The sequence below is a fragment of the Mus caroli genome, unplaced genomic scaffold, assembly GCF_978045245.1.
Source record: "Mus caroli unplaced genomic scaffold, Mus_caroli_1 scaffold_9, whole genome shotgun sequence".
Classification (NCBI taxonomy): domain Eukaryota; kingdom Metazoa; phylum Chordata; class Mammalia; order Rodentia; family Muridae; genus Mus; species Mus caroli.
Window position 1 is genome coordinate 61,122,562 of NW_028227264.1, and position 25,790 is coordinate 61,148,351.

The 25,790-nt window shown below is 43.7% G+C and overlaps 1 protein-coding gene and 1 non-coding gene across 4 annotated transcripts; one reads left to right on the forward strand and one right to left on the reverse strand.

Moving 5' to 3' along the window:
- Positions 1 to 276: 276 nt before the first annotated feature.
- Positions 277 to 25,146, forward strand: Slc25a16 (solute carrier family 25 member 16). Of its 3 annotated transcripts, none has more exons than XM_021173970.2 (9): positions 277 to 517; positions 7,922 to 8,014; positions 9,921 to 10,054; positions 12,567 to 12,630; positions 15,945 to 16,066; positions 16,420 to 16,486; positions 19,140 to 19,302; positions 21,168 to 21,236; positions 22,963 to 25,146. In XM_021173970.2, exons 1-9 carry the CDS (start codon positions 388 to 390, stop codon positions 23,117 to 23,119), a joined length of 999 nt encoding a protein of 332 aa, XP_021029629.1. In that variant the 5' UTR covers positions 277 to 387; the 3' UTR covers positions 23,120 to 25,146. The 3 variants fall into 3 exon arrangements, with proteins under 3 accessions (XP_021029629.1, XP_085698974.1, XP_085698975.1); XM_085842848.1 differs by having other exon boundaries at positions 15,945 to 16,045; positions 16,417 to 16,486; XM_085842849.1 differs by lacking the exons at positions 277 to 517; positions 7,922 to 8,014; positions 12,567 to 12,630 and having other exon boundaries at positions 9,923 to 10,054.
- On the reverse strand, positions 3,364 to 3,492 carry LOC115032194 (small nucleolar RNA SNORA70). The gene has a single exon (XR_003837852.1). It is a non-coding gene; the product is annotated as a small nucleolar RNA SNORA70 (small nucleolar RNA).
- Positions 25,147 to 25,790: the final 644 nt, after the last annotated feature.

Here is a 25,790-nt window from a genome sequence, read left to right on the forward strand (position 1 = left end):
CCTAAGTGCTGGGATGACAGGCATGAGCTTCACTACACAGCTCAAGCGGGTCTTGATCTCCATGGTCAGGAGTCATCAGGTTCGCGCGTGCTGAGACTGCAAGCCTGAATTTACAGGTCTGGCTCAAGAGGCTCGCAAACCTTCAGCAGGAACCCCAGGACCCTAAGTGTTGTAGACCCCCTGGGTGACGCCCACTTCCGCCTTGCTCTCCTGGCCGGGACCCAGCGGCGGCCGCGTGCGTCATCATTCCGCGCCGCCGCGCGCCAGGGGCATCATCTGGCCCCGCCCGCGCGGCGGCTGGGCTCCTGTCAGAGCCGGCTCCAGCCATGGTGTTGCCCAGTGTTTTGTAAGTTGGCAGCGGAGGCTCGGGACGTGGCGCAGGTCCCGATGGCGGCCCTGGTGGCTGCGGCGGCCCTGGCGGCGGCCGAACCTGCACCCTCGGTGCCGCAGGCGGCGGGGAGCGGGGGCCCGACCTCGCGCCGAGACTTCTACTGGCTGCGTTCCTTCTTGGCTGGAGGTCAGTATCCACCGCCCGGACCCCGGGGCTGGGTGGTGAAGCCGGTCCGCGGGCCGATCAGACAATCCCGAGCTTCTCCTGCTGCAGCGCCCAGCCGGGCCTTCACTTCAGCCGCTGCAGCCGGGGCTAATCCCTCCTCTGAACCAAGCACCTATTTCTGAAGGTTGAAAACAGGATTTTTTACGTGGGACATGGTGGTCACCACCCCTTTCTGTTACAAATCACAGGAGTGACAGTGTAGGATTGGGTTTTGCTGTTTGCTTGAAAGGAAAACAAGTTTTGGAGGTGGAGGCCAGCTTGGGTTCGCGCCCCCTTCGCGAGAGTACGCGCGCGCGGATAATGATATGAGAATATTTCATGTATTCCCTCCCCCCCCCCCCCAAGATCCTTATGTAGTTGACGCTGGCTTTGAACTCCGGATTCTCCTGCCTCTGCATCCCAAGTGCTGGAATTACAGGCACATGTCGCACAGTCCGTCTCTGGAGGTTAACTTTGAAAAATAGACTAGGATATGAGCTGGACATGGTGGAATGTGCCTTAAATCGCAGCACCAGGCAGATGCAAAGGCAGGCAGATCTTGAGTTTGACGTCAACCAGGTCTTCATAGCAAGTTCCGGGCAAGCCAAAGTGATACGCTGTCTCAAAAACAAAATAAAATGACTAAGGATATTGTGCAAAATTGCCTACAACCGCCCAGCGGTGGTGGTGCACGTCTTTAATCCCAGCACTTGGGAGGCGAGCGGATTTCTGAGTTCGAGGCCAGTCTGGTCTGAGTGAGTTCAGGACAGCCAGGGCTACACAGAGAAACCCTGTCTCGAAAAAAAAAAAAAAATTAAAAAACCAAAAACCAAACAGGTGGAGAAGCAAGCCCGCAGACCTTGTCATGCAATAGAAGATAGATGGAGGTGATAGCAAAGATCCCTGGCTTTGTTGTTTTGGGTAATCTTCTAGATCGATGATGGTAAGCTGCTGAACAAAAGCGGGAGGGGCTTGAGAAGAACAACAAATCAGTGGTCCAAGTTGTAGACCAGCCTGGTCTACAGAGTGAGTTCCAGGACAGCCAGGGCTACACAGAGAAACCCTGTCTCAGAAAAACAAAAAAAAGAAAACTGCCTACAACCAAAACTGGTTCTAGGAATCGTGGTAAACAAGCTTGTAACAGCTTGAAAAGAAGCAGTGTGCTTTGTGGTTAGGCTACCAGATGGCTTGCATGTGTTGTGGTTCCTCTCCCTTTCAGTATGCAGGTGTTTGTAAGTTTGTATCTCTTAACCTCTCCCTCCCCACAATGATTGATTATTTGAGTTGTCATCAGTTAATTATTTATGTTTTTTTTTTTTTTTTTCCAGACAGGGTTTCTCTGTGTAGCCTTGTATGTTCTGGAACTCACTTTGTAGACCAAACTGGCCTCGAACTCAGATATCCACCTGCCTCTGCCTCCCGAGTGCTGGGATTAAAGGCATGTGCCACCACACCTGGCTCAGTTAATTATTTATGACTGGCAATAAAAAAAAAACATATCATGAAGACTCATGGAAAGATAGGGTCGCCGGGCGTGGTGGCGCACGCCTTTAATCCCAGCACTCGGGAGGCAGAGGCAGGCGGATTTCTGAGTTCGAGGCCAGCCTGGTCTACAAAGTGAGTTCCAGGACAGCCAGGACTATACAGAGAAACCCTGTCTCGAAAAAAAAAAAAACCAAAAAAAAAAAAAAGAAAGATAGGGTCATAGCTTGCAGCTGTTTTGGGAATGTAATTATTTTCTTCTCAGATTAAAAAGACATTTGTTACTTAGTCCTAGCACTCTGGAGGCAGAGCCAGGCAGATCTACATAAGCTCCAGGCCAGCCTGGTCTACAACATGAATTCCAGGATGGCCAGAGCTACACAGAGAAACTCTGTCTTGAAAAACCAATGTGGGGCTGGTGAGATGGCTCAGTGGGTAAGAGCACCCGACTGCTCTTCCGAAGGTCCAGAGTTCTAATCCCAGCAACCACATGGTGGCTCACAACCATCCGTAACAAGATCTGGCGCCCTCTTCTGGAGTGTATGAAGACAGCTACAGTGTACTTACATATAATAAATAAATAAATCTTTAAAAAAAAAAAAAAAGAAAAACCAATGTGTGTGTGTGTGTGTGTGTGTGTGTGTACACTGGCCATGATGGGAGTCTTTTGAAACTCAAAGCCTACTCCTAGTGACCCACCTTCTCCAACAAGGCCACATCTCCCAATCCTTTACTACAGTTCCACCAATCAGGGACCAGTATTTGTTTATTTAATTTAATTTTTTGGTTTTTCCTGCCTCTGCCTCCCAAGTTCTGAGGTTAAAGGCATGCACCACCACTGCCTGGCACAGGGACGGAGTATTTAAGAATATGAGACTTTGGGAGCTATGATGGTTTGTGTATGCTCAGACCAGGGAGTGGCACAATTAGGTGTGGCCATGTTGGAGTACTTGTGGTGGCCTTGTTGGAGTAGATGTGTCATTGTGGGCATGGACTATATATAAGACCCTCACCCTAGCTACCTGAAAGTCAGTATTCTGCTAGCAGTCTTCAGATGAAGATGTAGAACACTCAGTTCCCTGCACCATGCTGACATGTTCCCACCTTGATGATAATGGACTGAACCTCTGAACGTATAAGCAGCCCCAATTAAATATTGTTCTTGGAGTTGCTTTGGTCATGGTGTCTGTTCACAGCAATAAATCCAAGATAGGGGCCATTCTCATTCAAACCTCTACATGAACCCTTCCCATACTGCCCTGGCCTTCCCAGAGGTACTTTGAATATTTTTTTGGATCCTAGTTTGGGGTCAGCATTGAGATCAGAGATACCAATATCCATCAGAAAACTATTTTGAAAGCCTCTAAGGGGAACCCAGACGTACAACAGATTGCATACACTGCCAAGGATTTTGTTCTTGGCAGCCATTGCATCACCAGATCCCCATGAAGAAGGAACCCTATCTCAAAATACAAAAACAAAACAAAATTTTTTTAATCTGCAGAAGAAAATAATTATACTCCCAGTAAGCTGGCCTCAAATTCAGAAATCTGCTTGCCTCTGCCTCCCCAGTGCTGAGATTAAAGATGTGCCACCATGTCTGATTAGAGTTTAAGACAGAATCTCATATATGGCAGGGTGGCCTCCAACTTAGTATTTAGCTGAAGGTGACTGAATTCCTCAGACCCCCGCCTCTGCTTTCCTAGGGCCATGTCTCAGACAATCTTAGCACAGTGTCTCAGATGTGTCCACCACACCCTGTGTTGCTGCTCCTCCTCCTGCTGCTGCTCCTTTTTCCTTTTTTTTTTTTTTTTTTTTTTTTTTAAGATTTATTTATTTATTACATGTTAAGTACACTGTAGCTGTCTTCAGACACACCAGAAGAGGGAGTCAGATCTCGTTGCGGGTGGTTGTGAGCCACCATGTGGTTGCTGGGATTTGAACTAAGGACCTTTGGAAGAGCAGTCGGGTGCTCTTACCTACTGAGCCATCTCACCAGCCCCTTTCCTTTTTTTTTTTTTAAGGTTTATTTATTTATTTTATGTATTTGAGTACACTGTGGCTGTACAGATGGTTGTGAGCCATCATGCGGTTGCTGGGAATTCAACTCTTTGGATCTTTGGAAGAGCAGTCAGTCCTTTTAATCGCTGAGCCATCTCTCCAGCCCTCCTCTTTCCTTTTTTAAAAAATAATTGCTTCCTTAGTTATTATGTGTGTTTTCCCTGTGTGTATGTATGTATGTGCGTATGTGCACCCTGTGCAGTCCTGGTGCGCACAGACAGAAGAGGCTGTCCAATCCCGTGGAACTAGAATTACTAGAATGGTTGTGAGCTACCATATGCCATAACCTCTGCAGGAGCAGCTCGTGCTTCCAGCCCTTTGCTCAGGTTCAGATTCACTAAGTTGCCCGTGGCAGCCTTGCACTTGCCCTGTAGCACAGGCATGCTCTAAGCTCAGGATCCTTGTGCAGCCTTTCCAGTAGGTAGGATCACATGTCTGTGCCACCCGACTCCGTGATGTTCCAGTACTGAATGGGTTAAATGAGAGTGTAGCAATCTTGGCACAGTGTCTACAGTCAAATCTCTTAGCCTATTGCTTGCTACAAAGTGAACACTCAATTTTTCCTCTTCCTCCTCCTCCTCCTCCTCCTCCTCCTCCTCCTCCTTCTTCTTCTTCTTCTTCTTCTTCCCCCCCCTGAGACTGGGATCTCTCTGGGTAGCCCTGGCTGTCCTGGGACTCACTTTGTAGACCAGGCTGACCTCAAACTCAGAAATTTGACTTTTCCTGTGGTACAAACACAAAATAAGAACAGTTTTTGGATATTGGAGTTCATTGTAATAAGGCTGTACTTGAATGTCTCTCACATCACCAAAGGATTTTACCTTCATAGTAGAAAAGCTAAGAGTTGACAGTTCTGCTGCGCCAAGGAATGAATTGTAGGCACAATTTTTGGATACAGATTTCCTGCTACGATCAAAGTTATTTGACTTGAGTGATTGTCGTCATTCTCAGCCAGCAGGGAACAGGTTATATTAATTTAAGAAATGGTGTGTATATTAAGACTGTCTATCCATGAAGTCATTCATCAACTGTTTCAATGAGCAATGGCTCTGCTTGGAGGGTGGCACAGATGTTAGGTGAAGGTAAGATTCTGGTTCATTGGCTGTGATGATGTTGAAAAGCATTTATCTCAGACTAAGAGTAACTTATAAAGTCCTCTTATTCAAAATTGATACAATAATTATAAATATCAAGCAAAGCCTTCAGTCTCACTCTTTGCTGTTCTCTTACAAGCCACCTCCCAAATTGATTGTCTACATTTCTTTTGGCTGTATAAATAATTTTGAAATATGTAAGCTGTTCTGAAAAACATAGTATAGTGTAAAAACGTCCAATAAACAATCCTACTATTAGAGAGACTGAGATAGGAGAAACATGGTTTCAAGACCATTATGTGGCACATAGCAAGGCCCTGTCATGTACTAACAAGCAGAAAGAGTATATGGATTGTACAATAATGAGCCTATTTCTTCCATTACCAAATTAGAGAGAAGTAGGGTTTTGACACAGGCTCTCATGTAGTCTAGGCTGGCTTCTAACTTGGCATGTATCTGAGGCAGATCTCCTGCTTCTGCCTCCAAGTGCTGGGATTATAGGAGTGTTCCCATGCCTGCTTCTAGTAGGAAAGCCTTCTTATGTGTGTGCTTAAATTAAATAATTTTTCCTTTATTTTTATTTTTGTGCTGGGTGCTTTTGTATGTATGTCTGCACACCATATACAGGTAGTGCCAATGAATGCCAAAAGAGCATTGAATACCCTGGTACTGGAGTTACAGATCATTATGGACAGCTGTGTAGATGCTGGGAGTTGAACTCAGGTCCTCTGGAAGAACAATCAGTGTTCTTAACTGGGAATTACCTCTCAAGCTCCTAAAATTCTCTCCCTCTCCCGCTCCCTCCCCCTCCCCCTCTCCCCTGTCCCTCTCCCTCTCTCCTCTTTTTCTCTCTCTCTTTCCTTTTTTCTTGAGCCAGGGTTTCTATGTTGACTTGGCTGTATTGAACTTGGAGTGTAGAGCAGTTGGGACTCAAACTCACAGGCCTCTGCCTCCTGAGTGCCGGTATTAAAGGCTAAAGGCATGCACCACCATAACTGGCTTCCTAAAATTTCTTTTCTTTTCTTTTCTTTTCTTTTCTTTTTTTTTTTTTTTGTTTTTGTTTTTGTTTTTGTTTTTGTTTTTCGAGACAGGGTTTTTCTGTGTACTTTGGCTGTCCTGGAACTCACTCTGTAGACCAGGCTGGCCTCAAACTCAGAAATCCGCCTGCCTCTGCCTCCCGAGTGCTGGGATTAAAGGCGTGCACCACCACTGCCCGGCCTCAAAATTTCTTAAATTACATTTATTTTTTTTATTTATTTATTTATTTATTTATTTATTTTTTGTTTTTTCGAGACAGGGTTTCTCTGTATAGTCTTGGCTGTCCTGGAACTCACTTTGTAGACCAGGCTAGCCTCGAACTCAGAAATCCGCCTGCCTCTGCCTCCCGAGTGCTGGGATTAAAGGCGTGCACCACCACGCCCGGCTTAAATTACATTTATTTTTGGGTGTATGTGGGGTGGGGGCATGTGCACACGTCAGAGGGTAACTTGTGGGAATTGGTATACTCTTTCCATAATATGGGTCTCAGGAGGAAACTCAGGTCATGAGGATTGATGGCAAGTACCGTAAGCCACTACAGCCATGTTATCTAGCTCTTGTTTCTTTCTTTTTTTTTTTTTAAAGAATTATTTATTTATTTATTATATGTAAGTACACTGTAGCTGTCTTCAGACACTCCAGAAGAGGGAGTCAGATCTCATTACGGATGGTTGTGAGCCACCATGTGGTTGCTGGGATTTGAACTCCAGACCTTCAGAAGAGCAGTCGGGTGCTCTTACCCACTGAGCCATCTCACCAGCCCTCTTGTTTCTTTCTGTAGTTTGTTTTTCTGAGCCTGGATTTCTCTATAGTTCTGTAGCCCTGGTTGTCCTGGAACTCACTATGTAGACTAGGTTAGTCCCTAACTCACAGATGACATGCTTGCCTCTGCCTCTCAAGTGCTGGGATTAAAGGCATGGGGTGATAATTATTTAATTTTTTGAGACCTGAGCTCACTCTGTAGCTCAAGCTGATGTGGAACTGTGTATCTGCAGCAACAAGAACTAGAGTTCTCTTGTCTCAACCTTGGCTGAAGTGTGCCACCATGTCCTTTATTCAGTCATTTTAGAGCCATCCTTGTTGGTAGGCTAACGGCTCAGGCAGGCATCTATGGGAACGTGCTGTAAGCATGTCTCTGCTTGCATGCATACCTGCTGACAAGTGCAACAGAGTAGGCACCAGGTGCATACTTGCTGCACTGTAATGAATAATTGATTCTGTAGGCAACACTTGTTTTGATGTTTTAATGAAAATATATTTTTTTAAAGATTTATTTATTATATGTAAGTACACTGTAGCTGTCTTCTGATACTCCAGAAGAGGGCATCCGATTTTGTTACGGATGGTTGTGAGCCACCATGTGGTTGCTGGGATTTGAACTTGGGACCTTCAGAAGAGCAGTCGACGATCTTAACCACTGAGCCATCTCGCCCCCGAAAATATTTTTAGAAGAGAGTTTCAAATGGAACTTCCCAGTTGAGTAAATTGCCCTCCAGTCTTCCGGCAGTGGGTATTCCATTGCTGGATACACTGAGAACTTGTTTGTAAGTTCCAGGAAATAGGGCCATTGATGTGCAGAACCTTTTACTAAGCACTTCTCCCCATGGAGACCAAACTGAAGTGTAGCTGGTGTTCTGGCTGGACCCGTGATGATTTCCCTTTGGGAGGAGGTGCTCTCCAGTTTCTTTCTGACCTTTCCATTTTCTTTTAGGTATTGCTGGATGCTGCGCCAAAACCACAGTTGCCCCCCTGGATCGAGTGAAGGTTTTATTACAAGCTCACAACCGTCATTACAAACATTTAGGTGAGTTCTACATGCCGTCTTGTCAGGGTTTCTATTGCTGTGATAAAACACCATGAACAAAAGCACGCTGGGGAGGAAAGGGTTTATTTCACTTGCTCCTCTGTATCCCAGTTCATCACTGAAGGCAGACAGGATCTCACACAGGGCAGAACCATAGGAGCTGATGCAGAGCCATGCACCAGGATAGCAGCCTCGGAGGACTGCGGCTTCACAGAGACGATTCCCAGTTAAGAACACTGGCTTGCTCTTCACAGCTTGCTCAGTTCGCCCTTTTCCTTTTCTTTTTCTTTTTGGTTTTCCAAGACTGAATTTCTCTGTGCAGCCCTGGCAGTCCTCTGTAGACCAGGCTGGCTTGGATCTTAGAGATCTGCCCTTCCCCGCCTCCTGAGTCCTGGGATTAAAGGTGTGCACTAACAGGGGCCAGTTCTCAATGTACTTTTTTATAGAACCCAGGACCACTTTCATGTAGAACTCAGAGGTGGTCCCACCCGCAAAGGGCTGGGCCCCCTTCCACATCAATCACTAGTTAAGAAAATGCCCTACAGTCCTGCTTGCCTACAGCCCTATAGTATGGAGGCGTTTTCTCAGTTGAGGATCTCCCCTCTCAGATGATTACCTTGTGTCAAGTTGGCAAAAAGCTAGGTTGAAATTTTGCCAACTTGCCAAAAAGCCAAAGATGAAAACAAATGGAATAGCGATGGCTCAGAGGTTAAGAGCACTGACTGCTCTTTGAGAGGTCCCGAGTTCAATTCCCAGCAATCACATGGTCGCTCACAACCATCTGTAATGAGATCTGACGCCCTCTTCTGGTGTGTCTGAAGACAGCTACAGTGGAAGGTTGGAAGCATGTGTTCTTTTTGTAGGGCCCTGGGTTCAGTTCCCAGCACCCACACAGTGGTTCAACCATGCATCTAGTTCACGGGGTCCAGTACCCTCTTCTGAGCTCTTTGGGCATCTGGCACTCACATAATGCATACACATATATAGGCAAAACAGCTGTATATATAAGGAAAATTAAAAAATGGTTAAAAAATAAATACCATTTGTGGTTGAGCATGATGGTGCATACTAATAATACATACCAGCGCTTGACGGGTAGAGGCAGGATGAACAAGGCTTCAAGGTCATTCTTGGCTGCCTAGGATGTTTGAGGCCAGCCTCAGTCATAGACCTTTCTAGAAAAACCAAAACACTCTTGAAATTATGTAACTTCTTAAATAAGTTTCATTAAGAATGATGGTTTATTAATCTCTATCTTTTTTTATGAAAAATTGAATTTCAACACATTTATTGGAGGAGGGAACATTAAGACACTGTTCTTTAGGTTGGATCTCAAACTTAAAAGTAGCTTAGGCTGACCTTGAACATGTGATCTTTCTCCCTTAGCCTCCCCTGTGTTGAGATTACACTTAGAAAAAAGAACAAAACAAGGGTGAAGCTGGGGCAAGTGTCTTTAGTATTCAGGAGGCAGAAGCTGGCAGATCTCTGTGAATTAGAGATTGTAGGCCAGCTGGAGCTATATGGTAAGACCCTGTCACAAAACACACACTCACACACACACAAGAAACATAAAAAGAAAGGAAAAAGGGGAAACATGGGCCAGCAAGATGGCTTTGTGGGTAAAGTGCTTACCACATAAGCCTAATGAGTTTGATCCCCAGGACCCATATGACTATGGAAGGAGAACCTTCTCCTCAAAGTTGTCCTCTGTCCTGTACACGTGCAGTGACACGAGCATACCAGTGTGCACACGTTCTCAAACACATACACAATAGTAAATACGTACAAACTGAAAGAAGAACAAAACAGAAACAGTGAAGACGGATTACACATGTGAGTATATGCCTGGCTCAAAGTTAGTTTCCATTACCTTAATAGTATTCTTCTAAACTTGTTCCATGAATAGGGGTACTTTCCACACTGCGTGCTGTTCCCCAAAAGGAAGGCTACCTTGGACTATATAAAGGAAACGGTGCAATGATGATTCGGATCTTTCCCTACGGTGCAATCCAGTTCATGGCCTTCGAGCATTATAAAACGGTAGGTGGGTTTTTCTTTCTTCCATGTCTTTGAATGTTATGTTTAATACCAAACATTTGTGTGTGTGTGTGTGTGTGTGTATGTGTGTGTGTGTGTGTGTGTGCACACGCGCGCGTGTGTGGAAGTCAAAGAGCAACTTGTAGAAATCCTCCCATCCTGTGGGGTCTGTGTTTGGGCTCAGGTTCTCAGGCTTTGTGGCAGATGTCTTTGCAGTCCCTTGCATCTTTTGTGGTTTGAAACAGTATCTTTATGTTAAGCACAGGCTAGGTTTGAACTAATGATCCTCCTGCCTCAGCCTCCCAAGTACAAGAATGGTGAGTGCATATTTTTCCTCCTAGGCCCAAGCAACTAGAATAACTCTGAGACTCAAAATATCTTGAAACACCTTGGCCATAAGCTTAGATTGGTTCCCCAATCAGATCATAAGTTATTATCCATTTATTCTAGCCTATGTCCTGCCATGTGGCTGGTTACCTCTGCTCAGCTGCCATGGTTTTCACCTCCATGTTCCTGGGCAAATCCCTGTCTGGCTGTATGCTAGAATCCTTTCTGCTGACGGGATGTCCCACCTTCCATTCTTCCCTTCCCTATAGGCCATAGGATTTTATTGACAAAAGATGCAACCATTGAGTACACAATAGATTCTCTCTGCCCTGGGATGATATGGGTATGCTAGCATGCTCTCCATTGGAATTTTCCCCCAGTGCTGGGGACTGAGCCTACAATTCTGTGCACACTAGCAGTTTTAGCTCAGAGTTAAGCTTGGATGCTATGAATCCAGTGCAAGCTTCTATGCTTCTGTGCAAGCACTTTCCCAACTGAGTGTCTTTTCATTTCCTGTTAATTTGTTTTGAGATAGATCTGGACTTTATGTAAGACTGGCCTAAAAGTTACTGTGTAGCCAAGGCTGGCTTTGAACTCCTAGTCTTGCCTCCTCTCCCTTTCAAGTGCTGGAATTGTAGGCGTACACAACCATGCCCAGCTCAAAAGTGCCTTCCAGATAGATAGATACAGAGTCAGTGAGGGAGGTAAAGGGTAAGGGTGGCTTCTGCCACGCCTAATGACCTACGTGCAGTTCCTGGAATCCACATGGTAGATAGCTGACGCCTTCAAGTTGTCCCCTGATTCATGATTGTGCACACCCACTCACACAGACACACACACACAGACACACACACACACACACACACACACACACAGAAAATAAAATGAATCAAAATTGAAGTTTTTTTTTAAAAAAAGATAAATTTAGAGCCGGGCGTGGTGGCACACGCCTTTAATCCCAGCACTCGGGAGGCAGAGGCAGGCGGATTTCTGAGTTCGAGGCCAGCCTGGTCTACAAAGTGAGTTCCAGGACAGCCAGGACTATACAGAGAAACCCTGTCTCGAAAAAACCAAAAAAAAAAAAAAAAAGATAAATTTATAATATTTCAATATGCTTTTTAAACTAAAAAATATTTGTATGTGTGTATGGTGCTTGTGGAGGCCAGAAACTAGCACTGGATCTCCCTGGAGCTGGGGTTTGCTGCTGAGGGTGCTCAAAACAGAATCTACATCCTCTGGAACAGCAGCCAGCATGCTTCACCCACTGAGCCGTCCCTCCAGCCCACTAAATAAACTTGTTCTGCAGTTCTCTGAGAATACTGCTGTGGCTTTTCTTTTATATTCATTTATATTCATTTATCATGTCTATATTTTTTCAATTGGCATAAAGTATAAATGTATATCATATTTAATAAATGTATATGATATAACTATATAATTATGCACACATACATGCATACATATTTCGCTGTTCTGAGGATCAAACCCAGAGCCTTGAGCCCCCTAGACAGATGTTTTACCAGTGAACTGCACCCCCAGTTTGGGATTTTGGTATTCAGTAAGTGGAATCATGTTACAAAGGTTTATTATTTCACAGCAGTGCTTCAGCAGCTTCCCTGCTACACTCGTTCCTTTCCTTTCCTTTCCTTTCCTTTCCTTTCCTTTCCTTTTTCTTTTTCTTTTTCTTTTTCTTTTTTCTTTCTTTTTCTTTTTTCTTTCTTTTTCTTTTTCTCTTTCTTTTTCTTTTTTCTTCCTTTTTCTTTTTCTTTTTCTTTTTCTTTTTCTTTTTCTTTTTCTTTTTCTTTTCCTTTTTCTTTTTCTTTTTCTTTTCTTTTTTTTGAGACAGGTTTTCTCTGTGCAGCTCTGGCTGTCCTGAAACTTGCTCTATAGACTAGGTTAGCCTTAACTCACAGAGATCCACCTCTCTCTGTCTTCCAAGTGCTGGGATTTTATTTTATGTATATGGATGGTTTGTTTTCATATGTATCTGTGTGTATGAACTGTGCATGTCTGGTGCCTATGGTAGCCAGAAGAGGGTGCTGTATCCCCTAGAACTGCTGTTAGGGATGGTCATAAGCTGCCATGTGGGTGTTGGGAACTGAACCCAAGTCTGCAAGAGCAGAAAATGTCCTTAACCTCTGAGCCATCTTTTCAGCCCCTCATTTAATTCAGTGTTTTTGGTTTCTAGTTCATTACCACAAAGCTGGGAGTTTCTGGTCATGTGCACAGATTAATGGCTGGATCCATGGCAGGTAAGATGAGTAGGTCCATCTTATACGGAACAAATACGTTTTCTTTATATCAAAGTGCTTACTTGGTGGGCTAGAGAGATGGCTAAATAGTTGAGAATACTTCCTGTTATTTTTTTAAATATTTATTTATTTATTTATTTTTTATTGAGACACAGTGTTACTATGTAGTCCTGGTAGGCCTGTGTTTGAATATTTATTTTTATTTGCATGCAAATGCACACGTGTGCATGCATGTATGTGTGTGTGCGTATGAGAAAGAGAGAGAGTGTGTGTGTATGAGAAAGAGAGAGTGTGTGTGTGTGTGTGTATGTGTGTATCAATGTACAGTACTTATAGGTGCTTCAATTTACAGCACTTGGGAGACCAAGGCTAGAGAACTGTTTTTTGTTTTGTTTTGTTTTTTAAAAGATTTATTTATTATTATATCTAAGTACACTATAGCTGTTTCCAGAAGAGGGCATCAGATCGGATGGCTGTGAGCCACCATGTGGTTGCTGGGATTTGAATCTCACTAGATAGCCCTCCTAGGCTGGCCTCTGTCTCCCTAGTACTGATAATAAGGCATTACAACTGGCCCTTGTTTTGTTTCCATACAGCGTCTTGAGTATTAAGGTGTCCTTGAACTTGCTATGTACTTGAGGATAGTTTTCAACCTCCTGTCCTCCTGCTTCTGCTCCCCATGGGCTGATTCCTCAGCGTGCACCACCGCCGCCATGCCTAGTTTATGTATACTGAGAATTGAATCTGGGGCTTCATGAGTGCTTGACAAACACTCTACCAAGTGAACTACATCCCCAGTGTGGTTTTGTTGTTTGTTTTTTGAAATAGGGTCTTGTAGAGCTTAGGCTGGCCTCAAATTAGCTATTTAGACAAAGTGGCCATGAAATCCCCAGCTTTCTGCTTACCTCAGTGATGGAATTGCAGGTGTTAAATTTAGGAATAGAAAGATGGCTTAGTGGTTAACAGCACCAGTTGCTCTTGCAGAGGACCCAGGTTCTATTCTCAGTATCCACACTATGGTTCACAAGCATTTATAACTCTAGCTTCAAGGGACCTACTAGGCATGTATGTGGTAGACATACAACCAAATAAAAGACTCATACCCATGAAGTAAAATAAATCTAAACACATTAAACTTAACTGGATTGTTTGTGGAAGTTGAAATCATATATTCATGAAAAATTGAGAGTGCCAGATGTAGTGTAACACTTCTTTAATCCTAGCACTTGGGAGGCTGAGGCAGGAGGATCTCTGTAAGTTTGAGGCCAACCTGGTCTACATATCAGAGTTTTAAGACAGTCAGAATTGCATAATAGAGAGATTTTGTCTCATGAATGCTTGACAAGCACTCTACCAAATGACAACCAACGAGCAAACAACCACAAAACCAAACCCCGGAAAGCAATTCAACACTGAGGTTCCTTCCTTCCTTCCTTCCTTCCTTCCTTCCTTCCTTCCTTCCTTCCTTCCTTCCTTCCTTCCCTCCCTCCCTCCCTCCCTCCCTCCCTCCCTCCCTCCCTCCCCTATCCCTCTTTCTTTCTTTCTTTCTTTCTTTCTTTCTTTCTTTCTTTCTTTCTTTCTTTCTTTCTTTCTTTCTTTCTTTCAAAAACATTTATTTGGGCTGGGTATGGTGGCGCACGCCTTTAATCCCAGCATTTGGGAGGCAGAGGCAGGCAGATTTCTGAGTTCGAGGCCAGCCTGGTCTACAGAGTGAGTTCCAGAACAGCCAGGGCTACACAGAGAAACCCTGTCTCGAAAAACCAAAACAAAAAAATTATTTATTTATTTATTTATTTATTTATTTATTTAGTGTGTGTGTGTGTGCGCGCGCGCGCACTGCTGTCTTCAGACACACCAGAAGAGGGCATCGGATCCCATTACAGATGGTTGTCAGCCACCATGTGTTTGCTGGGAATTGAACTCAGGACCTTTGGTAGAGCAGCCAGTACTCTCAACTGCGGAATCATCTCCAGACCATTGTTTTTATTTTTTGAGACAGGTTTCCTCTGTAGCTCAGGTTGTTTAGAACTTACTATGTAGCTCATAGTGGCCTGGAACTTGTAGTAACTCTTCTGTCTCAGCCTCTGAAATGCTGGGTAGCATGAGTAAGCCACAACACAGAGCTGGCCATTTATATCTTTATTCTATTTAGTTAATTACAAAGTAGTCTAAATTCTAAAATGAAAGTAGTGGTGTGTTTTGAACCTTATCCTATTAAACTGGGTATAAACAAATAGAATACATTCCTCACTGTGAAACCTCAGGAATCTCTGAAACACCGTAAGATCCTTACTTCAGTGTGGGACTCTATCCCACAGGTTCAAGTGCAGTTCTACCCTTCCTGTATCATCTGCTTCCACATGCTGCTGTCCTGTGCTGGGCCAGCAGGATCCCAACAGCTAGTCACGGTCTCTTTGGGAAGCCCCAGGACACAGTAGTCAGGTTCTCTTTGGGCAGGTCATCACGTTCGTTTGCGCCAAGCTGCAGAATAAGGAACATGTGATTGGGGCTCTTCATAGAGCCAAGTTCAAGTTCCCTGGCCACCAGAAGATCCACATGTCCAAGAAGTTGGACTTCACCAAATTTCATGGTGATGAATTTAAGGACATAGTACCTGAGAATCAGCTCATCCCTGATGGCTGTGGGGTCAAATAAATCTCAACCTCAGGCTGCTTGACAAGTAGCAAGCCCTGTACTGGGGAGGGCTTCTTACTGCGTGGCCTCCCACACCACCAACTGGTTTTGTTTTTTGTTTTTGTTTTTCAAGACAGGGCTTCTCTGTGTAGCCCTGGCTGTCCTGGAACTCTTTCTGTAGACCAGGCTGGCCTCTAACTTAGAAATCTGCCTGCCTCTGCCTCCGTGCTGGGATTAAAGGTGTGCGCCATCACCGCCACCTGGCCTACAATCATTTTTACTTCTAATATCATATCCAATGAGACCAAACCATGATGTGTTTGAGCTCCATCATTTGGTGCGAACAGCAGGATTTCACACTGAGAGGAACTGACCCTTTCCAGGAGTGGTACCTTCAAACCTAGCACTTATGGGTAGACACTCATGGGTGGATAGGATATCTGAGCTCTAGGTAAGCCAAGGCTGCATAGTGAGATCCTGTCTCAAACAACAACCAAACAAAAACCCCCTAACCCTCCTTAGGTACTGCTATTGGATGGTTTGAGTCTTTAGTCCTTAATTTCACCTTTGTTCTTAGTAAGTTTCGCCATTTTTATAATACTAAGAATGTTGCTCTATGGAGTGTATGTGTACACATGTGCATGTCACAGTTTTTACGTTTGCAGTTTCCTTCTTTCCAGGCATGACAGCGGTTATCTGCACTTACCCTCTCGATGTGGTCAGGGTGCGCCTGGCCTTCCAGGTGAAAGGAGAGCACACCTATTCAGGGATCATCCATGCCTTCAAGACAATCTATGCCAAGGTACTCCATCCCACTTTCCAAACATACAGACTGCCTCTCTGTTCTAGGGAACTGTGGAAGGATAGCTACCTTTTCCTCCATCTGAATTAATGATACTAGGTTAGGGTGTAGATCAGTGGTAGAACACTTGCCTACCCTGCAAAATATCTGGATTGATTCCCAGTACCACAGCAAAGGAGAGAGGGAGGAGGGAGGAGGGGAGTTACTAATTAATGGTACCGCAGCAATAGCCCCGAGAAGCCGGTGTTTGTACCGCACATGAGTCCTAGGGTCGCTTCCATTGCACTGTGCCTTTATTGGATGATGTTTATCATAATGAGTATGTTATAATCCTCTATTTCCTTCATTCAAAGGAAGGTGGTTTCCTTGGATTCTACCGAGGTCTGATGCCTACTATATTAGGAATGGCTCCATATGCAGGTATGATTCAAACTGGGCCAGGCAGATGCTACATATCCTTCATCCAGCACTTGGAGGCAGAGGCAGGGAGGGCTCTGAGTTGGGAGCCAGCATGGTCTACACAGCGAGCTCCCATCTCAGACATGAAGGCAAATCAAAATGAAGTTTGTCAGCATCCTACTTTGTGTTTATGCCACCAGTGTTTTTAAAGTGACAACATGAAAAGCTGCTCTCTGACTGAAATGAAATCATTATAACTCAAATATGGTCACTCAGCCCATTATATATAAAGTTTGCTGTTTATGTACACTGAGTAAAAATGTAAATTTATGTGTTTATATTAATATGTGATTCAGTTAACGTCTTGTTAATGAACACATATGTTGTTAAGGACCCAGTTTTGAGCCAGGCATGGTGGCACATGCCTTAATCCCCGTACTCAGGAGGCAGAGGCAGGTGGAGCTTTCTGAGTTTGAGGCCAGCCTGGTCTACACAGTGAGTTCCAGAACAGCCAGGACTACACAGAGAAACCCTGTCTTGGAAAAAAACAAAAAAGAATTCAGGTTTGGGGCTGGAGAGATGGCTCAGTAGTTAAGAGCACTTACAGAGGACCAGGGTTTGGTTCCCAGCACCTGCTTGGTGGCTCACAGCCATCTGTTACTCTGGGTCAGATGCTGACAGCCTCTTAGTGCTTCTGCAGCACCAGGCATCCATGCGCCACTCATATTCTAAAACAAAGGAAGAAATATATGTTTGTACATTTCTTTAATCCTAGCACTGGAGAGGTCAAGGTGAGAGGGTCAGAATTTCAAGATCACCTCATCTACATTTGACATTTGGGCAGAGTGGTAAACACTCATACTCCCAGCTGCTTGAGAAGTTGAGGCAGGAGACTGAACCTGGGAGTTTTGGGCCAGCCTTGGTAATATGCAGGAAGTGCTCTCATTATTCTTTGTTTTTAGATAAGTCTTGTAGCCCAAGCTGGCCTCATTCCGTAGCTGAGAACCTTGAATCCCAGTGCTAGGGTTATAATTGTGGCTGCTGTGCTGGCTAGAACACTGTTGCCTTTAACATTTATTTTTATTATACGAGTGTGAGTGATTTGCCTATATATGTGTATGTTCACTGCATGTGTTCGTTGCCCTTGGAGGCCAGATGGGGCTTAGAGACTGCTGTAAGGCATCGAGTGTGTGCTATGTCCTTTGCAAGAGCTCTTAAGGCTGAGCTGTTTCTCTAGCCCCTAAGTGTCTTTCAGGAATAGCCCTTCTCTTGTTATTCAATAACAGCTTCATTGAGTTATGACTAGAACATTGTACAATTTGTCCCTGTAAGTGTCCAAGTCATCAGTTTTTACTTGATTTTAGATACACAGCCATCATCATAATGAACTCGACATCATCTTGCATCTGTAGTTAGGACTCCCAAGTCTAAACAGCTATTAATCTTTATATCTCTGTAGGTCTGCATTTCACATAAAGGAAATCATGCTGTGGCTGATTCGATTGTGTGGCTTTGAGGTTCCTTATGTTGGAGACATAAACTGTAATTTCTTGGTTTTGCTGTGGAGCTGTTCTCTAGTTTAGTTTATTTTTGAGACTAAGGTTTAATGTGCCTTAGTCTAGCCTTGAACTTGCTGTATTGCTGAGAATGACCGTGAAATTCTGATCTTGCTTGGGACTCTCAAGTTCTGGGCTGGCAACTGTGTTCCAGTGAGCCTGGCCTTTATGACTTTATAGTTAAAAAATATTTTGATTACATTTATATCTTAGTTAGGGTTTCTATTGCTGTGTAGAGACACCATGACCAAGGAAACTCTAATGAGGACAACATTTTTTTTCCCCCAGAGCTGAGGACCGAACCCAGGGCCTTGTGCTTGCTAGGCAAGTGCTCTACCACTGAGCTAAATCCCCAACCCCATAAGGACAACATTTAATTGGGGCTGGCTTACTGTTTCAGAGGTGTAGCCCATTATCATCATGGTAGTATGGAGGTAGATCAGGTTCTCAGAAGAAGATGAGAGTTCTGCACCTTGATTCGAAGGCAGCCAGGAGACCATTTTCTGTAGGTAGCCAGGGGTGGGGATCTTAAGTCCTGAAACTCTCAAACCCACCTACAAGGTTACACACTTCCTCCAACAAGGCCACACCTCCCAATGGTGTCACTTTCCTGGGCCAAGCATATTCAAACCACTACAGTCTATTGTCTAATGTGCGTGTGAATAGAACGTATGGGCTGGGTGGTACAGGCCTTCTTTAATCTCAGCACTTGAGAGGCTTGGGCTCCTAGGGCTACAGTGATTCCAAGTTACCAGCTGGAGTTACGTGGTGAGATTGTCTCAGTGGTGAGACTGTCTCAGACCCCCTCCCCCTCCCGAATTTAAATTTTACTCATTTTAAACCTTGGAAGACTGTTTAATTCTACTCTTATATGATTTGAAATAGTTTTCACTTCTGCTCCTTCAGTGCATAGTATATATTAATATATGAAACTATTGCTAGTGTTTTTTGATAACTGGTAATGTCTTTGAATTAGTATTTATAATATTAATTAAACATGTTAAAACAATTGTCTTAGACTAGGAAATGCTTAATTGTTTCCCTTAATTATTTTGTTACCATGCAATGAAGATCTCTTTCTCAGTTCATGTCATGCTGAGTCGTATTCTGCTTTTCAGGTGTCTCCTTTTTTACCTTTGGTACCTTGAAGAGTGTTGGGCTTTCCTATGCTCCTGCCCTGCTTGGCCGACCTTCGTCCGACAACCCCAATGTCTTAGTTTTGAAAACTCACATAAACCTCCTCTGTGGTGGTGTTGCCGGAGCAATAGCACAGACGATCTCGTAAGTGCCTCCACTCAGTTCCTAAGTCTCTGGCTGACGTTGTGATCACGCTATTCTCTTCTAATCCATCAAGAGCACACTCCCTTATAAAATATCACCTCATTTTGATAAATATTAATTCAATCCTTTTTTCAGACATACCTTCATCATAAGCATATTATAGGTAATGACATGCCAATAGTCTATTGCATTAGTCCAGATCCTCCCACTTTCTTGGGGATTCATTTGAAAAAACAATCACGTAAATATAAGCATTCATTTCTTCGTTGTTTTTTGGGTTTTGTTTTGTTTTGTTTTATTTGTTTGTATTGTTTTTTGAGACAGGGTTTCTCTGTATAGACCTGGCTATCTTGGAACTCAATTTGTGGACCAGGCTGGCCTCAAACTTAAAAAAATCTGCCTCCCATTGTCTCCCATGTGCTGGGATTAAAATGTGAGCTATCACTTCTGGGCTCCATTCATTTGTTCTGGTCAATTTGCCCACAAGAAGTTTCTGACATTTGAGACATTTAATGTGTTGTGTGAGTATGGTCTGTGGGGTGAATATGTGATATGTGTTGTATGTGTATGTGGATTGTGGTTTGAGAGTGTGTAATATGTGGTGTGTTATGTGTGTGTGTATATGTGTTTTTGGATTGTGGTGTGTGAGTGTGTGTGTGTGTTCCAGATAGTATAGGAAGGATTGTAAGGTTAGGTTCATTAAAGGAAAAATATAATAGCTGACTCAGAAACTCTCCCTTTGTATAGATTTTGTATGTATGTATGTATGTATGTATGTATGTATGTATGTATGTATATGTATTTGTATATAGGAATACAGTTCTCTCAGAGGCCAGAAGAGGGTATCAGATCCCCTGCATTACAGATGTATACTGACCGGTTTTGTGTGTCAACTTGATACAAGTTAGAGTCATTAGAGGAAGAAGCCTCAGTTGGGAAAATGCCTCTGTGAGATCCAGCTGTAGGACATTTTCTCGATTAGTGATCAATGGCGAGGACCCAGCCCATTGTGGGTGGTGCCATTCCTGGGCTGGTGGTCCTGGGTTCTATAAGAAAGCAGGCTGAGAGCCGGGTGTGGTGGCGCACACCTTTAATCCCAGCACTTGGGAGGCCGAGGCACTCGGATTTCTGAGTTCGAGGCTGGCCTGGTCTACAAAGTGAGTGCCAGGACAGCAGGGCTACACAGAGAAACCATGTCTCGAAAAACCAAAAGAAAAAAAAAAAAAAAAAAAAAGAAAGCAGGCTGAGCAAGCCAGGGGAAGCAAGCCAGTAAGCAGCACCCTCTACGGCCTCTGCATCAGCTCTGCCTCCAGGTTCCTGTCCTGTGTGAGTTTCTGTCCTGACTTCTTGTGGTGATGAGCAATAATATGGAAGTATAAGCCAGATCTAGCCTTTCTCTCCAACTTGCTCTTTGGTCATGGTGTTTTGTCACAACAACTGGGAAGGTGGTTTCAAACCATTTATCTAGACCATAAGAAACTGGTACAGACTCAGCACGTAGAAGGAGGCAAAAGGACTGGAAGCTAAGCAGCAGGACCTTTCAGAGAAAGCCTCCGAGGTAGCCAAGGACATGTCCCTAGCACCAGGAAGGCACCAGGAGTGCCTCCCTGTCACCTCCCTTTCCTCAAAGCTGACTTTTCTCACAGCTGTTTTCTTTCTCTCATCTCTGCCTGCCCCAAAAAACCCAGGTTCTCCTGGTCAAAACCAGTCTCTAACTTGTTATGTAGGTGAGGATGGCTTTGAACTTAAGATCCTCCTGCCTCCACCTGCCCAGTCCCAGACTGCTCAGTAGATGTTGGTTTCAGTGGTTGTCAGATAGAAAATGAGAGATTGTTTTTAAGTCTTTAATTCTTATGTTTCTTCAGCTACCCATTTGATGTGACCCGACGGAGAATGCAGTTAGGGGCAGTCCTGCCAGAGTTTGAGAAGTGCCTGTAAGTGTTCTAAAGTCTAACTGTTCATAATTTTTAGAAAACTAGTGGTCTTTAAATTTTTTTTAAAGATTTATTTATTTATTATAGGTAAGTACACTGTAGCTGTCTTCAGACATTCCAGAAGAGGGCATCAGATCTCATGTAGATGAGATGGTTGTGACCCATCATGTGGTTGCTGGGATTTGAACTCAGGTCCTTCTTTAATGCTCTTAACCACTGAGCCATCTCTCCAGCCTTAAATGTCTATTTTTTTTTTTTTTCCAAGACAGGGTTTCACTGTGTAGCCCTGGCTGTCCTGGAATTCACTTTGTAGACCAGGCTGGCCTCGAACTCAGAAATCCGCCTGCCTCTGCCTCCCGAGTGCTGGGATTAAAGGCGTGCGCCACCACGCCCGGCTTAAATGTCTATTTTTAAGACAGAATCTCATGTAGCCCTGGTTGGCTTCCAATTCTGTATGCAATATGGATGACCTTGAAGTTGTGAGCTTTCTTTCTCAAATTCTAAGTGCCAGGGATAAGGTGTGGCCCTCTTACCCAGCCTCTTGGTTGGTTGGTATTTGAGACAGGATCTCACTATGTAGTACACATCTGGCCTTGAACATGCACCATCCTTCAGGGCTACACAAGACCTTGTCTCAGAGAAACTCAACCTGACCCAATCCATGGGCAGGGAATGAAAGAGAAAGCAAAGAAGAGGGTAGGGTCCTACAGTCTTCCCCAGCTGCCCCCAGCCAGGCCCCACCTGGGAGCACTCTCCTCATTCCCAGCAGTGCCCCTTAGAACTTGGGTAACCCCAGGCTTGAGGCCTGCAGCATCAAGCAGCTGCAGAAAAGTTGCACTGTAAAGGAAGCTTAAAGAGTGGCTGTTCATACAGCCAGTGCTTCCATCAGTGTGACTGTGGGCTAGTGCTGTCAGTTAACAGCCTAGATGTGGTACAGACTCAGCACATGGTCCTGAGGAGCCTGTGGAATGTTTGCCTTTTGGAGTGACTTTTTTTGGTCATTGTGATATGTTAGCTATGTGTCACCTTTGTCTTCCTAAAGCTATTCCAGATGGAAGTTTATACAAAGTCTCATGTACTGCATTCAGGCCACTTTGCTTTTGTTTGCATGTGTGTCTTCACCACGTCCATTCCTGGTGCCTGCTGAAGCCAGAAGAGGGTATTGGGTCCCTTGAGACTGGAGTTATAGATGGTTGTAGAGCACCATATGGGTGTTGGGAATGGAACCTGAGTTCAGAAGTTCTCTTAACTTTTGAGCCAACTCTCCAGGCCAGTTTTCAAACATTTGACTTACTTTAGCAAAGGCTAGCCTTGAATGCCTGGTTTTCCTGACTCCCAAATGCTAAACCTACAGGCGCGGGACTCATTTGTATGTGTGTTTTTACATATGCAAATATTTATTGTTTTATTTGATACAAAGTCTCTCCCTGTAAAACTCCTGTTTTAGCTTCTGAAGTGCTAAGATTATAAGCTTGAGCAACCATAACCAGTTAAGCCTCCTTTAAAAATGCTACTATAGGTTGGTTCTGGTGGCAGAGCCCTCTTTGCCCAGCATTTGGGAGGCAGAAGATTATAGTTCAAAGCTAGCCCAGGCTACAGAGCACCATTCTGTCTGAAGAAACCATCCAACAAACAAAGCTGTTCTGGGATCTTGAGTTGTCTTGTCACCTTGTGGATGGCTTGTCCCCTTTGGATGGTTGCTACATCATTTTCCACTGCCTTTCAGTACCATGCGGGAGACCATGAAGTACGTCTATGGCCACCATGGGATTCGGAGAGGATTGTACCGTGGCTTATCTCTGAACTACATCCGCTGTATTCCCTCTCAAGCTGTGGCTTTCACAACCTATGAGCTGATGAAGCAATTCTTTCACCTTAACTGAAAGAAAAAAAAAAATCATGATTTGTAGTTATTTTCCTCAGTAAATTCTCAGAAGGATGTGTGTGTGTGTGTGTGTGTGCATATATATATGATACCGTAATTGTGAAGGAAACATTACTTGAAGGGGATGTTCGCCTTGATACAGGAACCACTGGTATTTTAATACTTGATTTCTTTGAGTTTTAAAATCACAGATCAAAAATTCTTAGCATAATTTGTTTTTTTCTTTTTGATGGGATCTCCATATGTTGCCCTGGCTGGCTTGGACCTCACTGTGGAGAGACCTCCTCTTTGTAGAGAGGCAATCCTCTTGCCTCTGCCTCCCACATACTGAAATTCCAGGCGTGGGTCACCATGCCTGCTCCAACATATTTATTAATGGCAAACGTTATACCTTAGCACCTTGAAAAGCCATCTTGGGTAAAGTGTTATTTGGAAGGAAAAGAAGGTTCACATGTGAGTTCAAGAGGTTGCCGTTAGTCCTACCATACCATTCCAAACTTTGCGTTGTAATTGTGGTTACTGAGGGGGAAGGGCTGGAATCAAACCCAGGGCCTTTGCATGCCAAGCACATGTACCCACTAGGCCACATCCCCAGCCTGCCAGCGCCATGCCACTGAGCTATGTCACTGGCCTCTTCCTTTCTTAGGATGGTGCTGGGGATCACACTCATGCATTCTGATTGTGTAATCGCACACTGCCAATGGCCCACACCCCAGCCCGCTAACCCCGCTCGTTATTTCCCCTCCTACTCTGTCCCTTCTCTACTTGTTCTGGGGAGTAAACTCAGGGTCTCTCTGCCTATCTTGCTAGATAAGTGCTCTACCTCTGAACTACATCTCCAGCCTTCTAACATTGTGTAATGTTATTAAAATCAGCTGACTTCCTTTTATTGTAGCAGAATGAGAACTGAATATGTAAGGTCTGTGAAACAGAGCCAGCAACAAAGTAGTGTTCTTATTGTGTTTCTTCTCAGAATTATCTCCCGTGGGTAAAGACACCTTTCCATCTCTTGGTTTGAAAAGCACTTCCTTCCTTTCGTTCTTTCTTTCTAACTCTCTTTGGGGATTGAGTCCAGGACATTGTACATGGCAGGCATGATGAGATCCCATCAGAAAGTCAGCTGCACACTGAGGTATATCCCCAGCTGTCCTTCCTTCTCAATAAAATTACTGTTGTATTTGAAAGGAGATTGTCAACAAATGAAGAAAGTCCCAGGTCTTGTTCAAATGCTATTACCATGTTCTTTGATTATCATGAGTTTAAAAAGCCACTGCGTTTCCCAGAGGCAGTTATGATAAAGATTAAATATCTTTGCCCTTAAAAGGAGAGTAGCATTGTAGATGCTTGTCTAAAATAACTTGGTATGTACTAGGAAATGTAAATGGACCGTCAATTTAGATGAAGCAATGTTTCCGAGGTATTACGTCAAGATATAAGTTCTTCCATGTAATGTAATTTTACTGTGTCATAGTCCTAAGCGAAAATATAAAGCACATTTTGATTGTTACATTTTAAAGAGGTTGTTTAGAATATAGGAATTCTGATCATTGTGTTTAGAACACTTTTTGTTGTAAGCATGATCCATGGAGTAGAAGCATCAAGCTGTCTCTAGAGGTAGTTATTTGTAGAACTGATGTGATTTTTAAAACATTAAAATTAAGCTGCAAATGTTATTTCTGCATTTTTTCATGTATATAAATATTTCTTGTCATATCTTGGAAAAAATTGGATGAATTAGTTTCATTTTTATAATCTTTACTTTAAAAATAAAAATGTATCTTGTGATTTGTAAATGTACCAGGAGTGGGGAAAAGTCTGTTTATAAAGCTCTTTTGTATATTTTAATTTCTGGACCACATTGTAGCTAATTATTCCATTCAATCTTAAGGTAATTTAAATCTATAAAATAAATGTCGCAATTATATTATCAATAAAGAGAACTGAAGATATTTTCTAAAATAAGAAATTGCCTTCTATGTCTGTTATAGAATCCATAAGATATTAAAAGTAATTTTTTTATCCTTGTTTTGATGGCTTGTTTTATTTATCATCTTTGGAACCTGAGGGCTCTGCACATGCTAGGTAAACACTTTACCACTGAGCTGGATTCCAGCCAGGCTATTTAATTCGTTTTATTTTTCCTTATTTATTTAATGTTACTTTATATGAATGAGTTTTGCCAGCATGTATGTCTGTGCTTCACAGATATGCCTCCTACCCAAGGAGGTCAGAAGTAAAACACCAGCTGCCCTGGATGCACAGATTCTTGTGAGCTGCCCTGGAGGGGCTTGGAGTCCCAACTGGAGCCCTCTGGAGGAGCAACCAGAGTTCTTAACTATTGAGCCATCTCTCCAGCCCTTTGTTTTCTGAAATAGTCTCTTTATATAACCCAAGCTGGCCTGAAACTCAAAATCTTTCTGTCTCAGCCTTTCCCGTGCTGGGATTATAGATATGTGCCACTGTATCAAGCCAATACCTTTCTTTTAAATGTTTGCATTATTGATAAGGAAAAATGTTAAATACAAAATAAAAGAATGGGTCCGGTGTGGTGGCGCACGCCTTTAATCCCAGCACTCGGTCGGGAGGCAGAGGCAGGTGGATTTCTGAATTCGAGGTCAGCCTGGTCTACAAAGTGAGTTCTAGGACAGCCAGGGTGACACAGAGAAATC